This window comes from Lupinus angustifolius, chromosome LG20 (genome assembly GCF_001865875.1).
Source record: "Lupinus angustifolius cultivar Tanjil chromosome LG20, LupAngTanjil_v1.0, whole genome shotgun sequence".
Classification (NCBI taxonomy): Eukaryota; Viridiplantae; Streptophyta; class Magnoliopsida; order Fabales; family Fabaceae; genus Lupinus; species Lupinus angustifolius.
The window spans coordinates 1,213,918-1,237,981 of record NC_032028.1 but is presented as its reverse complement, the minus strand read 5'-3'; the positions used below and the strand labels follow the sequence as shown (position 1 = coordinate 1,237,981).

General features: G+C 32.8%; 5 protein-coding genes and 1 long non-coding RNA gene across 10 annotated transcripts; 2 read left to right on the top strand and 4 right to left on the bottom strand.

Moving 5' to 3' along the window:
* On the bottom strand, positions 630–1,423 carry LOC109335633 (transcription repressor OFP16-like). Its single transcript, XM_019571789.1, has one exon. It carries the CDS (start codon positions 1,323–1,325, stop codon positions 684–686), a length of 642 nt encoding a protein of 213 aa, XP_019427334.1. The 5' UTR covers positions 1,326–1,423; the 3' UTR covers positions 630–683.
* LOC109335387 (late embryogenesis abundant protein 3) lies at positions 5,170–6,093 on the bottom strand. The gene is made up of 2 exons (XM_019571523.1): positions 5,767–6,093; positions 5,170–5,554 (listed from the first exon to the last, which is right to left on the bottom strand). The coding sequence occupies exons 1-2, from the start codon at positions 6,091–6,093 to the stop codon at positions 5,396–5,398; spliced, it is 486 nt and encodes a 161-aa protein (XP_019427068.1). The 3' UTR covers positions 5,170–5,395.
* On the bottom strand, positions 7,788–8,501 carry LOC109335183. Its single transcript, XM_019571290.1, has one exon. It carries the CDS (start codon positions 8,375–8,377, stop codon positions 7,904–7,906), a length of 474 nt encoding a protein of 157 aa, XP_019426835.1. The 5' UTR covers positions 8,378–8,501; the 3' UTR covers positions 7,788–7,903.
* LOC109336685 lies at positions 9,794–12,185 on the top strand. Of its 3 annotated transcripts, none has more exons than XM_019573433.1 (3): positions 9,794–9,914; positions 10,075–11,710; positions 11,806–12,185. In XM_019573433.1, the coding sequence occupies exon 2, from the start codon at positions 10,236–10,238 to the stop codon at positions 10,812–10,814; it is 579 nt and encodes a 192-aa protein (XP_019428978.1). In that variant the 5' UTR covers positions 9,794–9,914; positions 10,075–10,235; the 3' UTR covers positions 10,815–11,710; positions 11,806–12,185. The 3 variants fall into 3 exon arrangements, with proteins under 3 accessions (XP_019428978.1, XP_019428975.1, XP_019428977.1); XM_019573430.1 differs by having other exon boundaries at positions 9,811–9,914; positions 10,005–11,710; XM_019573432.1 differs by having other exon boundaries at positions 9,859–9,914; positions 10,017–11,710.
* Positions 17,921–18,183, top strand: LOC109335031. Its single transcript, XR_002106172.1, has 2 exons — positions 17,921–17,978; positions 18,077–18,183. It is a non-coding gene; the product is annotated as an uncharacterized LOC109335031 (long non-coding RNA).
* Positions 18,081–22,479, bottom strand: LOC109335029 (type I inositol polyphosphate 5-phosphatase 4-like). 3 transcript variants are annotated; one of them, XM_019571068.1, is made up of 12 exons: positions 22,055–22,479; positions 21,785–21,839; positions 21,612–21,699; positions 21,229–21,297; positions 20,938–21,025; positions 20,745–20,849; positions 20,038–20,659; positions 19,762–19,955; positions 19,531–19,639; positions 19,286–19,434; positions 18,805–19,110; positions 18,081–18,355 (listed from the first exon to the last, which is right to left on the bottom strand). In XM_019571068.1, the coding sequence occupies exons 2-11, from the start codon at positions 21,812–21,814 to the stop codon at positions 18,888–18,890; spliced, it is 1,677 nt and encodes a 558-aa protein (XP_019426613.1). In that variant the 5' UTR covers positions 21,815–21,839; positions 22,055–22,479; the 3' UTR covers positions 18,081–18,355; positions 18,805–18,887. The 3 variants fall into 3 exon arrangements, with proteins under 3 accessions (XP_019426613.1, XP_019426611.1, XP_019426612.1); XM_019571066.1 differs by lacking the exon at positions 22,055–22,479 and having other exon boundaries at positions 21,785–21,948; XM_019571067.1 differs by lacking the exon at positions 22,055–22,479 and having other exon boundaries at positions 18,081–18,232; positions 21,785–21,948.

Below are 24,064 nucleotides of genomic sequence, written 5' to 3'. Positions count from 1 at the left end.
GATCTACAGCGATTTCTTTGCTTCCCACGCAATTTAGGCACTGTAACTTTAAGCAAAAACATAGGGAAAATAATACCAAAAAATGTAACAGTGAGTGAATCTTGTGCGTGGCTTATCCTACAAAAAAAGATTGCAGAGATAGAAAACGATGGGCAAGGGGCACAAAATTTAGATTCCTTTCTTCTGTCTGTTTCCTAATTCTTATTTTACTCGCCATTGCTTGTCTTGATGCAACGATTCTGTGCATTCAAAACACGATTAAGTCTTAAGTTTTATACTTGTTTATTTATTTTCACTGCCCAACAACAATACTTATTAATTAATCAAACCCAATCGATCAAAATCTATTTTTATATATTTAACTTTACGTACACACAAAAGCAAATTTGACTAGTTACATTATTGTTATAACAAACACTATGAACTATTGTAATGAAGACAAAAGTGTTTAATTAATGAGTGAAGATCTAAGAAGAGGCATAGACGCAGACAAAAATTGGTAATTTTTATGCTCCATCTGAATTTCAATCCATTTCTTTATCACTATATTATGATGAGAACTCAATCTCATGCTATAAAACCAAAACTAGCATTGTTAGTTCAGGATTAATTAAGGAAGATAGTAATAGAAGAGAATTAATGAAGAAGGAGATACATTAATAAATGAAAGCAATGATTTACATTTATGAAACTGTAACATCCATCAATGAAATGAGAAGATCAGAAAAAGCACTTAGAATGAAATTATGAGTGGGTTTTGGATTAAGCGCAAGATAAGAAAGCAGAAGCTGATGTAGAATATTCCAATTGGAGTTAACATCCATGAGTTCAGGACGCGCCTCCACCATCTCCTGCATGGATCGCCGGAAATCTGAATAAGGATCCGGCGAGTAAGTTGGCACCGCCACACTTCCCTTGAATAACAACACCTTATTCTTCTTCTTCTTCTTATTCTTGTTTTCACTATCACCCTCTACCAAAGATGAATGCTTTTGTCGTGTGTATTCAATGAGGGAATTTGAATTACCAGGAGAAGAGAAAAAGAAGCGTTGAGAGGCTAAGGCAGTTGCTAAATCAGCAGCTACTTCAGGTTCAGGTTCATAGAGAGAGTTGAAGTTCTTGATCAAGGGTGGTGAAGTTGGAAATGGTGGGTTGTTATTATTATTATAAGCATCATGTGATGAAGATGGAACTGTGGCAGTGTGGTTTGTTGTTGTTTCTGATTCTGTTGATTTTGAGAAACATAGTTTGAAGTTTCTAAGGTTTATTGTGCTTCCCATTTTTTGTGTTTGGAGTTTGATATCAAGTGCTAACAAAGTGAACATGACAAGATATATGCTCTTGCTTTATCATGAACTGAAACTTTAGGACCCTTTTGCTTCAACCAATCTTTGTCACTTTTGTAAATACTAAACCAACCTTTATCTTTCTCATACATTTATTACATCAATAAATTATATAATGATATAAGAGATAAATTATTTCATACCATCACTAAAATCATGATATTTGTCATGTTTAATTATTTTTTATAAAAATAAATTTAAAACTAAACTAAATAGTACACATATAATACTTGTACTGCTGAATAAAATAAATTATCTTATGATATAATAAGATATTTTATTCTCATCAGTATTATTATATGGCATCATCTTGGGAACAAAAATGTGTAAAAGATTAGTGCACAAGGATCTATTGTTTTCAAACATGTTCTCAAAGTATATCTCAAACCAATCATAATATGTCATATCTTTTAAAAAAAATTAAATATTCATGACTTTGTCTATTTTTACTCTATTGTGATTGATTTAGGACAAAATTGATGACATACTTCGAGATAACATATTTCCACCAAAATTAGTATACCCAACTATTTGAGTAGAGATAACCAATAAACAAAATCTTGGACAACATATATTACATAAATAATTTGGAGTTTTAAGTGTATCTTTGTTTGGGAAGAAAGCAAGTTGCACATGTGGAAAGGAAACAATTAAGAAGCATCAAACAGAAGCAAAGAACAAACCAATAAAAAAATGCCTTCAAGTGGCACAGTGAATACATTAATAATTTGGATAATATAATCTGTATTGAGTGTCAATAACATATGTAAAAAAAGAATCATTTTGAATTCTTGAAAATAAAAACCATTATGAGGAAGAAGGATTGAAAATAGTATAAGACAATATTATAATAGACTGGAGCTGGAATAGTCATGGTTGGTCTACTTCATGTATAGATCCACAATAAAGTAATCACACAAGAAAGTGATGTATCATACATACGGCTATTATTTCATTATTGGTGCTCTTATATCAACTATCAAAATTCCTACAATTTCTTATACTACACTTTAAATTGTATCTATTTTTCATCTATTATAATATTTTATTTCTCCATCCATCTCAAAAACTCATTTAGAAATTAAAATACGACTAAAAATGATCAAGTATTGATTGTGAAAATAACATATTTATTTTTCATTATTCATCCAAGAGTTATAAGGACCAGTCGTAACTTGGGTCCCAATCTCACCTTGTTCTTTTTTTCATCTCTCTTTAACATTTCCATATATAAGTTTCTGGTTAACTTACTTTAACAGCTCCATATATAGGTTTCTGGTTAACTTACTTTTTCATCCTCATAATTTGATTACCTTTTAAAATATATTCATATAATTTAAGTGCATTCCTGTAATTAACTAAATTTTCAATGAAGTCTTCATGCATTTTAAATTTTGTAATTAAACCCTTAAATCAATAATAACAACAAATATTTCTTACTTAATTGAAAAATATCCATTTTAACAAGCAAGTACTTAATTTAAGCCAACATATTTTTTTTATAAAGCTAGTTCTTAGTTGAAAAATAATCAAGTGTATATTTGAGAGTTGAATTTTGAAGGGGAAGTAAAGTAAATGGAAAACTTAAGTGACTTCTTACAAGTGTATTTCATGACTTCTAAGCCTTCCCCTTACCTCCAAAAAAATAACTCGCAAACTAAATCCGTTATTATTTTGTCTCTGTTCCCATATGATTATCGAGCTGGCTTGGCCTGGTTTGCAATTTTGATGAGATATGAAAGTGGCCCCTACTCTAGTATTGCATTATTAATGTACGTACCATTCTGTTCACCTGATTGGAAGAAGCAGAACCCACCCAAGGAAACCCTGCTCAATCACAAGCAGAAATAAAGACCAAGGTACTATTTTCTAACACATATATGTCTTGTTCTTTTTAAGCATATATAGTTACGTTCAAATGTTTAAGGATAAGTTTGTGCACATAAAAACTTTATGTTTTTTAAGGAAACTTTATTTTATCTTATGTTTGAAGTAAATAAGTTTTGTACATTAAAAACCCAAACACAATATAAATAGTCATTATGGAAGAAAACAATAAAGCTATTGACAATAATGAAATGTAATTAACATCCTAGATTCATTTTAGATTTTTGTTTTAGGCATGATATACAGTTGTCCTAGATGAAAGACAATAAAAAATAAAAATCCCTGAAAAATTGCATAATATGAAGTATTATTGGGTAATGAATGAAAAATAATACTAACAATGTGTTGGTATAGTGGCGTAAGGTCTCACTAGATCCTCAGTATAACCAAAAGGTGTTTAATTACCGTGAGTTACACTTGTTAGGAGGGGCAACCACGGACCAAAAAAGATTAATAAAAGGTGAGAGGATACTTTTGATAATACAAACTAAATGATTTGTTAGAAAAAACATTCATTGATAAGTGTGATTATTCTGAGAGGTTAAATTATAAATTACTTTATTTTTCCTTCAAATCAGAATATGAGATATTCTAAAATCCAAAATCCTATTAAAAAAATCATCCTTCATAGCCATATATGATTAATGTGTTTTTCTATAGTTAACTATGTGGCTCGTGGGTTCTGAGTAAAATTGCTAAGAATGAGCTAGCATCAGATCACATTATAGACATAATATAAAGAATATTATTGAGCTGTAATGTCTATATGGATTGTGATTTGTGAATGAGTATCTATATTTCTCTATCCATATATTATATTTGTATTTTATGCAAAACAGACAAGTAATTATTTATCTAGCATGTATATATTGTACTTGCTCCGTGCTAATTATCATGCTGCTATTTGGCGTACGTTAAGAACAAAATTTTCAATTAACACTGGGATTTGTAAACATAAATTATCAAGATACTAGAACAATCTCAAGGTTTTTTGCTGCATGAAATTATGGAAGATGTTAGGTGTCATAGCGTGGATTTTGCAGTAGTCACGTTGATTTTGTTTTATTTGTGGTTTCTCTAACCAAAACTCATTATCCAAGATAAATTAAATTAATCAATATCAGTGTGAGCATATAAAAATTAATCCTCTAGTATTTGTTTGAGATGGATGAAACAATTCCTCTCTATATTCTTCATCATGTCCCACTTAGTCTATACTAAGTCAGACCAACCCATGTGGCCAGACGTACATATTTATTTAGAGTAAAACTTGTACTATTATTAAAGTATGTTTAATTAATATTTTTAAAACAAAAGTTAAAATATAAAAAAAAAACGAGAATTGTTTCCTTGTAAAAATCTTTTAAACCAAAAAAAGTATTAATTAAGCAATATTGAATCAATTTTTATCTAAAAAAACAGTTAAAAAAAAATTATTAAGACAAAATTTGAGCCCACTTTAAAGTCCAGGAGCCAAGCAACCCAGAAAAACGTAAAAGTTTTTTCCATCCGCTTTCACTACTATTCACCTTACAAGTATTGATGTATTTTTCAATGGAGAAACAAATGTCAGATAATAACACACAAAAGAAAATACCATAAAATCAACAATTTCTTCTCTTTCGGGATAGGAAATACTATTGGGCCAATTAAAACATTAGAGTTAAAGCCCATTATCTAGCTTCTACTGGTACCGATTTTCAGATGAGTAGAAATTTCAAAAATGTTATACCTGATATATACCAAGTTCAGCAGTCAAGACCAACACCCCCACACTTTTTTCAAAAAGTGTAGTATAAAATATAAGTATGAAAATTTGTGATATTCTACTTTATTTGGATATGGAGAACTCCATTGTTTCAACACCAGTTAGAAAATGTACATAAAAGAGAGATCGATGGTGTAAGTAGCACCAAGATTACGATCTTCTTCTGCAACATATATTACACACCGTAATTATTAAACTTAACAGGAACATTACGTTAAAACCCTATGATATGTTGTTGCCATATATGGATGGTACAATATTGAGAATTTGGATCTTCACGTATCACTCGCTAATATGTATTATTAAAAACATACAACCACAAACTGGGTACAAAGAACTATTGCATAGTATTAGCTACTAAATGAAAATGATTATTTCGAAGAACTAAGATTATTCATTTGTTTTGATTAAGCGTAGCAGCTGCTGTAACCGTTGCAGCTACACCACCAGGGGTTGTTATCATGTCCTTTTTGTTCCTAATCTCCGCTCCAATAACTCCCTCTGCATCTTCTTTTGTCACCGTCTTATCTGATGGCAGCTTCTCCCTCGCATCCTGCATTCTCATACAGTCATACACATACATGGGATATATATTATGTTGGGTTTATTTAAGTGTAAAGTCCCACATTGGATATGCGGGAAGGAGTGAAAGAATTTATAAGAAGGAAAGACTCATGTAATTAATGCCTTAAGATTTTGATATGTCTAGATATAACATTATTGTTACTGAATCAAAAGTTGTTAACACATTAGAGAAGGAGTTACCGATACGACATCAGATAGTGTAGTCTTTTCCATGTAAGGTAAAGCCCTAGAGTTCCTAGTAGCAGCTGATTGTGCTATAGCTGCGACGCCACCAGCCTCAGTCTCACTCTTCTTAGTGGCTCTCATCTCAGCAGCTTGTATTGCAGCAGCATCACTCATATCTACAGCCTTATCACCCGCTCGAGTCATTGCTGATGCTTCAAGCGCTTCTCCTATAGTCACACCAGGGCCACTTTTTTGGCTTGTTTTCATCTTCGCTGCTTCTTTTGAAGTTAAGGGTTTGGTTTCATCACTGGTTTGAGGTCTCTGTGGCTGTTCCTGGCTCATTATGAAATATTACAAAGTTGTAATTCTAGCAAATAAAAACAGTTTTATGATTTATTGAGTGTGTTTAAATGGGATGGATTAAGTGATTATATATTTATATAGGAGATAAATTTGGAGAAGACATGAATTGAGTTCACGCGTGGCAGCAAAGGAGAGATGGTGATTCAATATTTGGAGTTACAGATGGCGTTCTTGTATCAGGTGAAGAATATAATGAAGAATAATGAAATGAAATTGAAGTTAAAGAGAAATCAGAATGATGAATTTAAGGACCTAGCTGGTTCTAAAGCTACACAGATATTCCACGTCTTCACCTCGTGTTTCTTTTCTGCACCTCCCACCGAACGGTCAGTAATGTGATACAGAATCTTTCAGGTAATTGTGATAATATCTTTCGGCAATTAACATAGTAACAATTAACATACTAATAATTGCCGATAAAAGAAAACTTCTTTCATAAAGGTTACTGCTCCTAAGTAGAATGTCCACTTTGATCCTATAAGATTGTCTAATTTTGTCTACAAAACAAACACGTATAATACTGGAATCAACTTGTCACCTTCTCATTGCAGGACTTAAGTGGTAGTAGACTAGGAGTATGATAAACTATTATTACGTGTCCATAGTTTTGTGATTTTAAGCTCATTTCATTTTATTTAAATCTGCTCAAACTTTCCAGTTTATATATGTACTATTAACTTATACCATATTCCATTAATTAAGGTAACATAACTTTACTTAATTGACATCCAGCGTGGTCACATGATCTGTTTATGATTGGTATCAATGTTAAGTAATCACTTTTACATTGTCCCAATATCCATAATTTTTCAAGAAACTAACCCACATATTATAAAACTAGTGGATGTATCATAATTTTCTATTAATTCAATGTTCTAATATTTAGCATAATATCAAGACTAAAGGGGAACGAAATATATTTTACACGGTCAGTATAAAAGTTATATATAGTCAATCATTTACCATTTATTTATTTTATTTTTTGTGGAATCAATAATAATTTAATATGAATAATGAATAATTTAATAAGTGAAAAACACTTACATTGTTTATATATATTTTTCCCTCTTAATCCAATAATTTAAAGTAAAGAGATGATTGAAATGTATTTTGAGAATGGAGATAAAAAATGTAAATGAAGTCATCCCTTGTACACTTTTAATTGACTTGTAATCTAATCTTGAGCAATAAACATTGAAGCCCAAAGTTTTCCATGAAAATAATAGGTAGTTGGGCTTCCATGGTCCACGTAACTTTTAACTAATTTATCATGTAGAATTTAGGACTCTTGTGGGGACCGAGACAAACTAGATAACTTATCTCTCATTTTACACTTAGTGTTATACTATGTCATGACTTTTTGATTGGTCAGAAAATTATTTAAAAATTAAATTTTAATTTAAATATATTTTTTCAACTGATAACAATATGATGACATATTGAGTGATACTAAATATATGCGCCCACTAATTAGAGGTGAAGCTTAATTAGCAACACCAAACGTGTTGCAGATTTTCGATGTCTAAAACAAAATGAAGCAAATAAATTTTAATCTAGTGCAGTATTGCAGCAACTCTATTTAAGATCACCAAATCATTACTTGTTAAAAAAACCATAAACCAAGTAAATAGATATCCAAATAAGGTTCAAATTCATGACCCAGAGGGCATGGCATGGAATCATTGTTTTCTTAAAGAGGATGATCATAAAAAAGATGTCACTTATTATATTCTAATACTATTACACATCTACACGCATGCATCTCATATATTCCTCTGTTAATGGAGAATCAATCCCCTTTGCTCTTAGGCACCGTCACCACCAGCTTCCCACCGCTGCAAACGGCGGTCACCATCTCCGGCCTCGTCCACGCCGGAAGCCGGAACCGCCATATATCAACTACGTGACGAAGATGCTGCTGCTGATGATGATGACCTGCCACTGTGACTTCACTTCCGTTCATTCCCTCGATCACGATTTTGGTTATCCCAGGTACAATCTCGATGACTTGAGCTCTTACACCACCAGCGTTTGCGTTGAACTTGTTTATGTTGCTGTTACATGACGCCACGAATCGAAGAAATTTCGGCGTTTCTTCGATTGAAACATCGGCGTGTGAGTGGAAAGGGAGTTCAAGCATGTTTGCGAACACGTGAGGTAGTCTCCATAGATTTCTGGAGTTTGAGTTTGATGTTGATGAAACGACGGCGTGTTGAGAACGCTGGTTGTTTCTCTTGAGATTGTTTCGCTTCAAGATGAACATGCTTTTAGTGTTAAACTAAAACTCCAATTAAGCACTTATATATAGTTAAGTACTTAATTTTTTTTTAATTTGAACTTGATAGAGAATTCACAAATGGGTGGAAATGTAATTCATGATTTAATTTAGGATTGTGTTTGTGGCGATGGTGATATATATACATGCATAAGTGAACTCTTGTAGTTTTGATTGGACGAAACTACCCTCGAAAGTAGATATGACTTATGGGTAAGGCATTGGAATGACATTGCTTGCTTTTGAGATGGAATCGTGAAAAGGTTTGAGGCCAAACGAAAGGAATAGAATCGGTGTTATCTCAAGATTTGGAATTGAAGTGCTATGGTGATTGTGATGCTGATAATAAATTATTTAATTTGTTTATGTGGTTCAAATAAATCACGAAAATGAGACTCTGGGTATCCACTCACTTTTGTAAATAAATTAGGATGATTTTACTTTTATTATATTCTTTGACATGCACAAGAGATAAAATGATTCCCATCGGTATCGAATAGTTGGACTCCACTTTGGTGTGGGATAGTGCACATTAGACATTGCCATTCAATCCCAAACCTCAGACCAGTCACACGATTTAGCATATATATATCATTTTCTAACTTTAACTTTGTTTTATTTTTGATTGATTGACAGTGCTAATTAACACTTCGTCCGTAGAATCACTAAGAACCTTGAAGATTTTGAGGGAGATTCCCAATAGTGCCAGAGACCACTGAATAGTGAGTTTTAATAACAATGTAGTACATCATGTGACTAAAGTCTAAGGGAAATGCATTATGTACACTTCAGGCAAGAGAAATCGAATAATCTCATTATACGGTTATCAAGAAAATGAAACATAAATATGCATATGTGATATCGTTTCAACTAGGCGTAATAAGGTGTGTGGCACCATAAAGCATTGAAGATCGGATTTATGAGACAACATTTGCCACCTTATAGTACATTACTTCCAGCTTGACTGCTTGAGCATGACCAAGTAAGGCAAGGACGTTAATGGTAATGTCACATATCACATGCGAAGAGCTGGTGAAAAAAATTGGACCCTAATTTATTAAAAATAACAATTATATGAAGTTTGAACAAATTCTAGTACCCAAACCAAATTAAAATATAATTATATTATATTTATTGAATAATAATTAAAATATGAATATGGTGGATGATAATATATAAATTAATTTGTTTAAGAATGCAATATTTATATATGATTAATATAATGATTTATTCACAGTCACATTATCAACAATTTATGTTGAATGATGAATGATACAACAATTTATAAAATTCATAAACAAGTATATACATTTTTTTTAATTGCGTGGTTGAATGTCTTATTCAGCATTTCCTTATACCAACCTCACCCATTTTACCACTCTTGTTTTGTGATGACCCTTGTTTCAAATCCATGCCACTTTTGCTGTTTCGATAATAAATAAATATAAAATATATTATAAACTAAAGTTTATCTACGAGAAGAAAGCCGCAGCACTACCACACAATTTCATCAGTCAATCTGAAGGTACTTTTTTCTCTTTCTTATTTTTTTTGTTTTGTTATTTACCCCGTTTATGGTGCTGCTGTGTTAATTTCTGCTTTTTTGTTCTCCCAGTTTATGATAAAGTTTGTGTGGTTGATCTGAATCAGCGAGATTTTTATCTGGGTGGTTTTGGATTGTTCAGTTACATGTTCAGTAAGGATCCACTGGGCAGGGAGATTAGCAAAGCTTTAGTTTTTGTGGTTTGTTTCGTATTCTGATACCTCGTACTACCAAGTTGTTGTTTGTAGCAGTGGATCTAGTTTTGTTACACCTTGAAATCTCACTACAACTACTTTGTTACCTATGGAGACTCTTGTTCTTGTTGAGCAGCATGAAAACCAATACTACAACAGCAGATCTAAGCCAAGGGGTCATGCTAGATTTGGTTCTTCACCTTCCAAGGACTTTAGGGGCATCAATTGTAGGACTTTTCAGACTAGGACAGTTCTATTACCATTCCCTTTTAATTCTCCTAGTTCCCCTAAGTCACTCTCACCTACTACTCCTGCAAATAACAAAACTTCTGGGAAAACTAACCCTGTGACCACCCCAATTCCTAACAATGCTAAAGCTTTTAGAAATGAGACAAATTTCAACGAAGATGTTTTGTTCTCTGAGTTATGGGCTGGACCTACCTACTCAAATTCTCCACCACCTAGTTCCTTGCCAATCCCTAAGTTTTCTGTTAGGCCAAAAAGAACTGTGTCTCTTGAATTACCTGGTTCCTCCTCTCCCGGGATTAAAATACGCTCGGTGGCTAAGTCTGCGCCACCGTCCCCAGGCAGGGAAGATTCTTCTTCTGCAACCGATCTGTTTGTCAATGCTGATTCTGCTACGAAGAACCTTCGTCGCATTCTAAATCTTAACATCAATGATGAGTGAAACACAAGGAGCATATGGCTCGTGTAAATAAAGTCCTTTTTTTAAACTTGTTTAGTGTTAGATGTGTATAGAGATCAAATAAAATTTGTAGTCTGAGTTGGTTTGAGGTTGTGTAGCTTTCAGTAGTGGCGGTGTCTTGAAAATTGTGGTTGTGGTAGGTCAACAATCTCCAGATTCTGGAGGCGGTAACTGGCTGTGGTTACTTGAGGATTCTATTCAGAGCAGGGTTTGCTATAAGGTTGTGCGACTAGATGGGAGCTTCCATGTAAATGGTTGGGAAGCAGAATGATAGTACTAACAGGTTGGAGCCGCTTGGGATTGACTTGGTTGACTGTGTTTTAATCTATTGGACCTGAAGAACATTACATTCAAGTTGAATCCTGACTTGATGATATATTGTTCTGAACATTAACTCCTCATAGAATGGTTAACTTTCTCTTAATCTGACATAGGATATAGTCATCTTGCATTAGATTCCCTTCTTACCATCATCTTCAATCTTTCTATCCTATTTTTTTTCATTTCTTTCTTTGTCTAGTGTTTAACACTGTGCATCTCTCCTAGATTATCTGTTGTTTATTAGTTACTACCTTCCCTCCTAGTTTATCTTTTCTCTTGTAGTATCTTATTTCTTAGCTACCCTCAACAAGGGTGTAGTTTGCCTCTTCCCTCTTTTCTGTTTTTTTGTAAGAAAAGTTGGAAGGGATTTGGTATAGTCTTTGTTAGTATCTGCTTCAGTTTTATAGGATTAATCCATTCCGTCATTTCCGTGTCACACCACCTGCTAGTAAGCCCCTGATAATTTCTGGTACTGGTAATACTTCTGTCCTTAGTCCTAATCTTCACCCGGCTTACCTTCCACGGAGAATGTTGACCGGGTCCTTCCAAATTTTGAGGTAATATCTTGCTTGATGGTTGCTTAAATGCTTATGATACATGATTTCTTCATGAATTGCATTTACTGAGTTTCTTTTTCCATTGTGTGAATCAGGGAGGCAAAACTTTTCCGAGGCTAATCAGTCCTAAGCTGTGGTCAGTTGCAAGTTAACTTTTCTCTATGAAGTCTCACGTGGCTCATAAGTTAGTCTGTGTTTCTTTCTTTCTTTCTGCTTCAGTAACAAGTCTAACTTGTTCGGTTATCTGAAATAAAAAGTTAGTTACTGTTATCTATGCATCATGTTTTATATGTATCAATACTTGTTCTGTTTATTAATTTATATTCTTGTCTGACTTTGATGAACTTATGTAATTTAAAATTTGATGTTGACGTTGATGTAGTTTTGTTTAATCTTAAATTATGTCATATTGGCTATCCTAGTATTAAAGGAACATGGATGATGAGGTATTCAGTAGTGATTCTCACTGGCTGAAGATTTGGTGTCATGTTTAAAATGTTCCAATTTAGAATGGTCTATTTTTCTGAGATGACAACTACATATTTGGATCTTTAATAGGATCCAATTTTTATGCATAACATTGGCATGATAAGTTAGTGTTCATATGATGTAAGTGTAATGAAAAAAAATGGGAGAAGTTTTAACGTAAAACTATAAGAGATGCAATATCATATGGTATTAAATATTCCACATTAAATGTCAACAGAAGAATAAAGCTCATGTAATAGAGATGAGAATATTGTGTTACATAAGTGGACATATTAGACAATATATGATTAGAAATGAATGTATTAGAGAGAAAATTGGATAACTTCTATTATAAGAAAGATGGTAGAATCATACATTAGATGACTGTTAAAAGCTTTCATAACGAGAGTAGATTAAATAGAGATTAATCTAATTCCTATATGAAGATGAATGCAAAGAAAAAGTATAAACGAAACCATTAAGAATGACTTAAAGATTAATGTTTTATTAACTTGTTTGAAAAGTTAGTAAGGGATTTAGTACTTCTCAAACTGATAGTTCATGTGGCAACTTTCATTCCAATAGGTTAAAGTAAATAACAATAACAGTCATTTTGTTTCACCATTTTGACTATTTCTTAGTCATCGACATAAAACATTGTTAATTTAAATTCTCAACTTGGCCCAAAATGTGCTTATGAATCTTGTTATTCAAGTTTAAGTCATGTGTTTAGATGAATGAACAATTGGATAGAGATTAGGTTGCTACAATTAATATAAAGTAATATTGTTTTTCTCGTACATTACACTTCCCCAATGGAAAGTAGTTTTGTTATATTTAGCATTCTGTAGGGATTGTATTGTATATTTGTATAATGTACTACCATCTTTTTTACCAAAATAAATATATAAAATAAAGGATGGGTCACGTGATTGAAGGGCTTCTGTTTTCGGTAGCCAATATAAAAGCCCAAATTTGGAGCTTGGGCCTAACGTATCTGATCAACGTTAATTTCTACACAGTATTTTGATGGCTGGTCAATGCTCATTGGTGTTGAGATTTGGAAGGATTCAAAATAATATTTTTCTTCATTTTTATTAAGTTCTAGTGATTTTCTCAAATTCATGAAGATTACTCGGCAATTTAACTTTGTTTATTTTATTATCTTTAATTTGCTCTTAAGCTATATGAAATTGTTACTGTAACTAATCACTCTCCTCTTATCTATGAGATAGGTGTTCTTCTTAGTAATTATAAAAAATGATTATTAAAATTTAGACTTTAGACCCATTAAACAAATTTAACGATTAATATCTTAAATTAAAAGATAACATACTATGATCATGCGAATGCACGTGCACGTGATGTAATCATTATATTCATAGCAGGATAAATCAACAGAACGTTGTGATTTTTGAATTATGAGTAACGAATAAGAAGTAACAACAGAAGGTACAAAAACAAAGGACTCACTCGACAGTAGTATTATACAGGACTCACCAATTCAACGCAGAGAAAAAGAAAAAGTGTTGCACTCTGCACTGCAACATTAATTAAGGAGTAGTAAATAGTAAATAAAAGAAGGGAAGTGAATTGGTTTACCTTCCACTCATATTGTATTCTGAATATTCATTGTCATTAACTTTATATTAATTCTGACCACTGACACCTTGTTTAACAAGCAACATAAAAAAAACACTCAGAAAACATCAGAATTCAGGTCTAATTGTGACATCACCCTTTACATTAAGAACATAACATTCTCTTCACACCTGTCATGTACACATCATTATCCCATTATGTGAAAGTTTAGCTAGGCCTAGTTTGCCTATGCTAGATCCTAAACATACATAATTCATTAATTTCTCATTCCTTTGCTCATCATACATACCCATTCTCTATTTTCATGCTACTACTTTTACAGGGTAGACACTTTTACTAAGCTCCAAGTTTAAACATGTAAAATCCAGGAAATTCAACTCCTTTACACGTTGGTTGCCCATAAGTAGCTATGATACTTGGGAACAAGCAAACAATTAAATAGTAAAAGAGTATAGAGAAAAGAGAATAACATAAAGATTTTGTAACGAGATTCGGCCAATTGTGTCTACGTTCTGGAGTATTGAGAGGTTAACACTATGTATTATTAGAGAATTAAGATTAATGTTTGACTATTCTTCTTCTTGTTACATTACGTTAGGTTTACATGACATAAATATATAATCCTCTACCCGAACTAATTCATTTACATTGATACAAACCCATAATTTATATTGATGTTATTTAGATACATGAGTAATTGCACAACAGAGATAACTAAAAAGAAGGAAGTATATATGATGTGAGTATGGTATTTGAGCAAAGGGTGTTGGCATTGGCGTGAGGTAGGAGTGGAAGTTTGGTGAGAGCTTTATTCATTTGACAACTTCCAAAGACAATAAGCTTTGATCATATAGTTATAGCCCTTTCTATGTTCAACTTCCAAGCGTGCATCAATTTTGTCAGAAAAATCAGAATTCGCTCTGCAACAATGGGTCTGTCTCTGCCAAGAAACTTAAATACTATAATACAGTATGATATGACTCATATGATAATTTAAGCATCACCCTCATCATCATAACCAACTCTCTTCTGAGTTCTGACGTAAGGTGAGGGAACTTGAGAGTTGGGACCAGTCTCAAACCAACCAAACTCCATTCATTCTTATATGCAACATTAATCAAAAGATGTTTTTGATTTCGAAATTATAGTGGATAGATTATTCAAATTTGAGTTAAAATAATGACCCTATATGGAAGCAATTTATTATTATGGATCCTCTCCATTAATAGACAGACAAATGATTGTTTTCTCTTATATTTTTAATAACAAAATGTAATTTCATAGTAAATAAAATGATAAAAGTATCATTATTTGTTATTTTTCATATGTTATTGTGTGATATACTTATCTCTACGAAGATAACTTTTGCTCGAAATAAACATATATATGATATGAACCAACTACCAATTGATTTAGAAGTGAACATTTGGCACATAACCATGAAGGTAGCTAGGCCCATTTGAGCAGTGCCCTACTACACTATCCTATGGCTATAGGTATGGAGTGTGAACTCCAATGCAAATGCAATTGAAAAGTGCAGATGAACATGTCACCTAAAAATAATAATTTGCAGATGCGCCTCTTTTGTGGAAACTGGTAAGCACATGTCAATTTGTTTATGATTAATAAGTGGTCCATTCCAAAAACTCCAACTTCCAACCGATATGATGCATGTTGAAATTCAGATACTTAACCCTTCCTTGCATGCATTACGTATAACCTATAAAAGTGAGAGGTGTAACAATGCATAAGACTATTTATAAACATTTATCATTGAAAATAAAAAGCATAAAGGGCATGGGTTGATGCTTTAGTAATGTACTGTTACTGTCTAATGCAAGTCTTTTTCTTCTTTTGAATTCTATTTTCAATTCCGTTATGTCAATTTGTTAAAGAACAATTGTCAGTCACAGTTTGAAATACAACTGTGATTCCATAATCTAGACCAACTTTACTATAAAGATTAAATCATTATTATTATTAATCAAATTATCACCGGATATGAATTAATTGCGAAAACAAAGAAGCCAGTATGGGGATGGGTATGGAGCTGACGTGAATTGATCTTACAGTGTTCCAGGAGCTTGAGTATTGTATATACTATTACATTAATTATACATATATACTAGAGAATTGGCTTCATCATATATTTCTATCATGATAGGTCTGATTATTTTTTTACTACTAATGATATCTCCTTACAGATGATTCTTTTTGGATGTGTGTCTGTCTATTCTAACAGTATTGCTCTAATGACTCGAACTTTTGATTCATCTAATAGTGGGTCTTAAAATCTCGGGTTTCAATTATCTGGAGTCCAAAAACACAGATTCATACCTGACTTGTTGTGGGTATTTTTTGCGGTACTCACGAGTCCGAGTACACATTGTCATCCTTAGATATCAGGAGCATATCTTCAGTCCGATAATATGTGTTACTTAATGTGTCATGAATTGTGTTTGGTCAAAAAATATTTAATATTTATATTTTTAACTTGAATACATTTTCTTCAACTAATCACAATATGGAGTAATACATATTATGGGATAGAAGATGCTCAAGATATATCATGCTCAAAAAAGGAATCAGTTGTCCATGCATGCAACTATATATGCTACATAATTAAGTGCTTCAAGTTATGAGATAGTGTTTGGATTTGATCAGTTAGGTTTTGCACTGAATGATTACTCTTGCATTATTATTCTTCACTCATATTACAGACTAATAAGATTTCACACTGACGCACCTACACAAACACATCATATTCACTTTCATATTATTATTGTATGTGAAAAAACTCTATCAATTGCTTGGAACCAAAACCCTAAAAAGTACTATAATTTCTTCTTTCATAAAACCAGTGTTTATATTTTTAAGCTAAATGTATATTTCAAATCTAGATCTTGTGAAGGTTTTTGATTGTTGCTTAGTGGTTAATTTGCACAATCAAGCGTGCCATCCACTTATGTCCTGAATTAACTAATGTACAATGACATTCAATACAAATTGTGTAGCCACCGATGAAAGAGTATATTATATACATTGGTGATGTGACACAATTTCATAATTAATTAACATGCAAAATAAAAAAAATTCCATTGAAATAAAAAGAAGAATATCGCATATTTGCATATAATAAATACTATGCAACACGTCCTAATATGTAGTCTCATATAACGCGCTAATGGACTTAAAAAATTGGGGACAATATCTGTCTATCACAAACGTGTCACTCAAATTCTCAAATTATAGAAAGTTTTTATATTGAGAAACAAAAGTTTTAATTTTTTAATACAGCTAATACATTATTTTCAATGCAAAATTTAAATTTTTATTGTTGAATTCTCTCTCTATTTACCATTTTCCTATTAACATTAAGGATTTATATATTGCAAAAGTCATAATTACTAAGGGACATGGATGATTAATCAAATTCGTGATAATTTTAACCCATGAATGCTTTGCAAAGTATAAGAGTATTAGTTTGAACAAATTTTGGGATAGAGTTGGAGAAGGTTGTTGGGTAATAATAACTCTAGGACAGAAGTTGTGATGGTCCACATTTTTTTGGGTCCACATTTTTATATTTGACAACTTAAATGGGTTATTGTTACGGATAAGGATCTGATGTCCCAACCTCTGTCCCAGACCAATCCTATTATGCCACGTCAATTAAAAAAATCAAATATTGATACTTTATCAATTTTAGTTCATTACGATTAGTCAAAGACATGGTTGGGGATAACAGATTCTCATCCCATTGTTACTTATTATAGGTCTGAAAATTTATTCCCTGAAAAGATCAAGTTAGAGGGATGAGCATCACATTTTGGCACGTACCTTTCTTTCTAACAATTATATAATTATAAAATTCTTTAATAGGTTAACTTTTCCAAATTGTAACATGAAATATTCTAAAACCTATCAATGCCAAAAAGGAGTGCCAATTGAAACTTTATTAAGCATGGCTGAATTCAACAGATTTATACGGTATACATTGACTGAAAAGGTATTGATGTCGCTCAAAGAATCATACCCAAATAGGAATGAAAATAAAAGGGTAGAAAAAAGGACAAAATTTGGAATTAGATATAAATAATGTCTCACAGTTAAAAGCTAATAAAAGCAATGTTAGAACTTGCACATCTCTTTTCTACCACAAGCAATTAGTAACCATCACATCTTTAATTCCTTTTATGTTTCTGCAAAAGATCAAAGAATGAATAAGATAGTAAATATTTCAATGGTTTATTTTAATAGCTGTGTTACATTTACAATGAGTATATAACAATGAAGTTACCTTATCCATGAGAACTGAGAAGCTATATGCATTGATCAAGAAAGCCATTAGTCTGCCGAAAAAATTGCGAGCCGCAAAATAACCGATGTCAGTAGTTGTTGGCTAAAACAAACTCTTGCTGCAGCTGCAACAAAGAGGTATGTAGGAGGTTCCTAAAGAAAAATTCCAAAGCAGAGAAAAGGAGTGAAGGCAAAGGACAAATTTCTATGGACTGGTTAGAGTAACAGAATGTCTTCATCACCATTGGGGCTAGCATTCCTCAAAGAAGTGTCCACCTACAATATGAGGGGACCAAAGCAAAGGATAAGAATAAGAATTGCATGAGATCCTAACTAACAGCTTTATTAGGAAGGTGTGGACAGACACAGCCAATTGCATTACTGTACTATCAAAAAATCTATGAAGAAAATATTTCATGAGCTTACGAAGACCGAGTCAACTAGCCCCGAAAAATCTGAAATGAGTAGCTAAGAACAGAAAATCCTAGTACTTGTTCCATGAAATGGATTCTATGCTTAATTCGGTATGATTAACAAGATAAAACTTGGTTTTCGGAAAATGTTGCGATTAAGAAGAGTAAATGAGGAATCTGTGTTTGAATTTTTAAATTGTAGGAAACACAACAGCAAAGCAGAGTTTTGTTGTGTTTTAACTTGGCAAAATCTGAATGACATCATAGCAAGACAGAAAATAACCAACAAATTTTCTTGTTGAGGTGGATTACCTTGTAAGCTATACATTGCCACAATTAGTCATGTTGATCAGATGACTCATGTTGATCAGACAGAATAAGTATTATAAAACTCATCACAAGAAATTCAAATCGGTGTAATCGTAACCATGTGAATCTGGCAACAATTCTTCTACTTCAATTCTGGAACTAGAGTTATTTTTAATTCGACAATAGCTTATAGATTCTACTTCTGCTAGGAACATGCTACAAACTGGTCTGTGATCAGAGAATCGTGATTCCCCACGAAGATAAGATAACTGGTATAGGCCATTTCCGTACCACAATATGCGATCACACCTTCATGAACAAAGATTTCAATTAGATTTGCATAAACAATGATATATGTTCATAATAACCACCCGGAACAACTCTTTTGATAATAGTATCTTCCATTTGTTTTATTTGTTCTCCGTTCGCACTTGCCACTATATGTATTCATATAGGTGGTTATTTACAGGAAAGAAAAGATTACCATGCTGGGGTTCTTCTCTTTTGTTTTCTGTGTCTTTCATCGCCTGTATATCTGTCTGAATTACTAGAATACTTGTATGTAGGAGGGAAATATATCCTCCCTTCATTCCATCCTTCAAAGACACGACCTTCCCTCTGCTGTATATGCAGCTGAAAGAAAATGTATCAAATGGTCAAGTTATTTATATTGTGATATTATAAATAATCCGAGGAAAGGTTTGGTTGTAAGGGGACAGAGTATCATGCCTGGTCATTCTCTAATAAAACCTTCCAATTATGCATCTCAACAAGAGCTTTCGCTGCACGGTGAGAAAGGGCTATCCGATAATTTAAATCCCCCAGCCAAATTATCCGACTACACCAATTAAAACAAAGAGTTTAGGTCTTGACAAGTTAAGACTAGTTAATTTTATTTACATTCACAATCTCCAAGAATGAGATGCATAGCAAAGATTCTAGGAAAAGAGAATGACTTACTCATGTTCCAAGATTGTCTGGGGTGAACTGTCATCACATGTGCCATGAACTCGGGGAAACCTTGTCTTTTTGAGAATTTCCATTACATCTGAGTTTCTCCTTAGCTCATCACCATCTTTTTGTCCAGAAGTCAGATGACTACATATGAAGCAAAAGCTTGTTTGGTGCAAAGACATGCTAATTGATATTGAACCCTGAAAAAACAGAGAAGAATGTGATTGTCTCCTCCTTTGTTCATTATCAACTCTACTCTACAAAGAAATTTATCAAATTTACTTTATTTCCAAGATATCCCATCAATCCTCTTCCAACGCAAGACACTTTCAAGTTGCGAACATCATCTTTCATATGATTTTTAACCCAAACCGTTAAAAATACTCCAACCATTTGCTTACTAGCAACCAAACGGTATCTTGGCTGCCCTGTCTGCCTATGTCTATCCTCCACAGAGAAACAACCTCTATATGACGTTGGCGAGAATTGTGTTGTAACTTTGGTGTTGCCAGGTCCATTTTCATCATCAAAGGAACCCCATCTATAATTGGGATCATAGTCACTTGGCCCTTGACCAAGTATCATTCTATCACAAACACTGAGACGGCGATCAAGGCATGCTTGTGGCACTGACATGTCATTGTCATCCATTCTCATACTACGGCTCAACGATTGAAAGGACCTCCGATGGAAGAAAGAGGATGTCTTCTGCCTCATTGATCCCTCAACATCGCCGTCCAACTCTATAGTAGGATTGATGACTGGTGAAGTATTATGGTATTCACCATTTGTTCCAGGAAGACTGTTTAAGGTCTTCCGAATAAGAGACAACCATTTTCTAGCAGGACCATTGTCTTCTGTCCCCAAAACATTACCGGCATTCAGAGGTACAATTTCTTGAAACCTAAGTGCAACGACAAGCAAATAGTTCAGTCTCTAAACTTTTACATAGCTAAAGGAGAGGACACATTACATAAGCAATAATTTACCCAAGAACATAGATATCAGCAGAAGGAGAGGTGAGAAGCCAATCTTCTAGACTTAAATAACTTGGAGGAGATTTTCCACCTACATTCCAAGTGGCGGCAAAGATTCTGTATACAGAGAAGTAAATAACCATATAGAATAACACTTCTAAATTTTATTGCAATAATAAGACACAATTCAAAGCAACATGCATACCTATAGTTATTCACATCTGTAACCAGAGCAGTGTCGATTTCAATCTTTCCTCGCCGATTTCTGTCTGAATGCCTTCTCTTTGCTCTCTCTGTGCATTAAAATGAAGATTATATGAATGAGACATTAGTAGGAGACAAAAGAATGGGGAAAAGAAAAAGGAGGAAAAGGCAACAACAAAAGAATTATGAAACTGTAGCACTATTGCTATGAGTTTCTTTTTATCTTTATCTATAGGTGGGGGTTTAGGAATAGTGTGGTCCTAAGAAATAACAAGGTGTATGTGTACCAAACCTGTTTTGCTTTTCTTTATGGTGCATTCTTCCCTCTTTGAATAATTGCTCCTCCACTCTTCATCAACACCTGAAAAATAAATCCATAAAGTTAATAAAGCTGTGTTTTTTCCACTGTTAAATGTATCATCCCAACAAAGTCACAAACAAACTGCACATTTTGAGTTGTAAGTTGCATACCCATTGAACAAAATAAAAATTGCTATACAAAGACAAACCAAGCTGCAGAAGAAGAAAAAGAAGAATGCAATTTTGTCCAAGGCTCAGAAAAATGGCAGAATTAACAGCAAGTTCATTTTTTTGTTGAGTTTTTGACATGAAATCTCAGATTTGAATCCAAGATGCCTAAATTACATTGAAATCATGAGAAAATTAACCAATCACCTGAGCAAATAACATCATCTGCTTGAAAGTCCTCAGCTTTGGTCTTGATATTGAACCACTTTTTGACCAAAGTTTTGGTCCATGAAAGCTTCAATTAAAAATAACAAATTAAGCAATGTCATAACACAAATGCATAGGGAAATTGATGTCAAGGTAGCTGACATTTTTCAAACCTTGCTTTTCTTTGAGTTATCATCTCTCATTGTTGGTACAACTTCATATGGCTTTCTGCATTAACAACACAAACAATGGTGATGACTCATGACTAAGGATGATAAAAATATTTCTTTATTGAAGTTGGTGGGGTTCAAGTTCAACATAGGGAAATATTACTCCTAGAGTCCTAGGCTAAGATAAGAGAAAATTCTTAGGGGCCTGAGAAAATGGGTTTCTTCTCTGGTTTTATTTGTGTTGAAGTAGAACAAAGGGGGAAAAAGACATACCGGATTCAATGATCAAAGGGTTGAAAGTTGAAAGTTGAAACCTTGGTAATCCTCTGTTTTGTGAAGCAATGTGAGGGAAACAATCAAGAGAATAGTGCAAATCACAGTTTATAACAAATGTAGTACACTCACATGGTCGTGCTTCCCACTTTCACTTCCACTCATGTGTTTATGTACTCTTAAGATAAATAGAGAGATCAAAGAAAACAAGTGAGTTTGAAATTATAAAGAGTTCGTTGTAGACTTGTAGTGGTGTTATGGGTACAACAGAGCAATGTAAAGTATGGAATTTTTGAAGTAGTTGAAGAGAATAAAGTAGAGACAACCTTTGCTCTCTCTCGAGGCTTATAACCCAAAATCCAAGGGAGACTCAAGAGAGAGAGAGAGAGAATAGTTTATATTGGTCACCCACTAATACTTTAATGGAGCAGGAAGGAATCAATTACTATGTTAATGGTCTAATCTTAGTAACATGGTGCTTATTGGAGATCGTGTCTACTTATCTCAGCTGAATGGATCACTCGTGTCTCTAGCTATTAAGATTTAATCAAGTAATGTAAATATGTTATTTTATGTTTTAGAAATTTTCTTTTTAAACTAATGTTTCAACAATGGACAAAATGGTAATAGAGTTGACAACATAATACCCTCAATATTCTACTTACTACCGTTTAAATCTAAACCTTAGCCAATATTATTGTTCATAGGTTGTCAAACCTCTAGCTTGTTCATGTGGTTGTCCCAAAAAGGACCCACCATAGGATTGTACCTACGAGTTTGGAGAGAAAATTGAAGGGAGAGACAATGGGAATGTAGATGACTTTCTATCTTGTAAATTATTAGTTATTACAATTTACAATCATATCTTCACATATTAATATGAGAATCAACATAGGTTGTACACATTTGCTACACCTATTATGATTGGTAAGAAATATCATTAGATATTAATTTTTTATTTATATACTTATTTTTCAACCAATCACAAAAATAAAGATTTATAAAGTAACACACCCAAAATGTTACCTCCAAATTTGGAGGGTTCATTTTTCACTTGTTAATTTTCAGGGATTAAAGTAGTACATAATAAATTTTTTGATGGACTAATTTGAGTCTTTACTCTATATCTAATGAGTCATAAAAGATTCCTCAATTTTGAGTTTGGTTAAATTTGAATGGTTGCTTATATATGCATTTGTCTTTCTAATCTGTAGCAAACTAAAAGGTAGTAATATATGTGCTTGGTTGAGTTAGGCGAAAAATGTCTTTTTTCATTAAAGAAATTAAAACAGAAGCATATGATTGAAATAATTTGAAAAACATCTCTCTTAAAATAGCAAAGTAAACTGTCTATAAAAGAGGTTGAAGAGTAAACATTCCTCTTAAAGAAGTAATTTAGTTGACCTGACTCTCTAATTATTGGTGAAAGTATTAATGTGAAAGGCTGATATTGATGTGAAACTTTTCACAGTATGGTAGAAAATGAGACAGTTTTCACCCAAACTTCTAAGGCTATTGTTGTTGTGACTCCATTCTCTCATTTCATTGAACAAGCAACAAGGCAAAACATCTTCTCACTGTCTTTCATATATATCATTTTCTGACCTTTAATCACTGTTTTCATCTTCATTTAATCATGATCCATATGACTATTGTGTATATATATATATCTTCCCTGCCACTATCCAGATCAACAACACAAATAACCCTTTAATCTAACTAAAGTATTTTATACACATCTATGTATGGACATCACCCCTTGATATTTTGATGCTACTTTTGAAACGTAAGTATATAAAAAAATATGAAAAATAAGTAAAAGATAGAGATGAATGTATCTGAAGTCAAATAAGATACTCAAAAGTAGATGTACACAGTAGTGCAGTACACACAATAGAACTCTTAAGCTAAATTTTGGCAATTGTGTACAGCACACTATTCTTTTCAGTTATCAGAAAATCTCAAAAATAGGCTTTACTCTTCAACAAGTTATAATAATAATGATATATA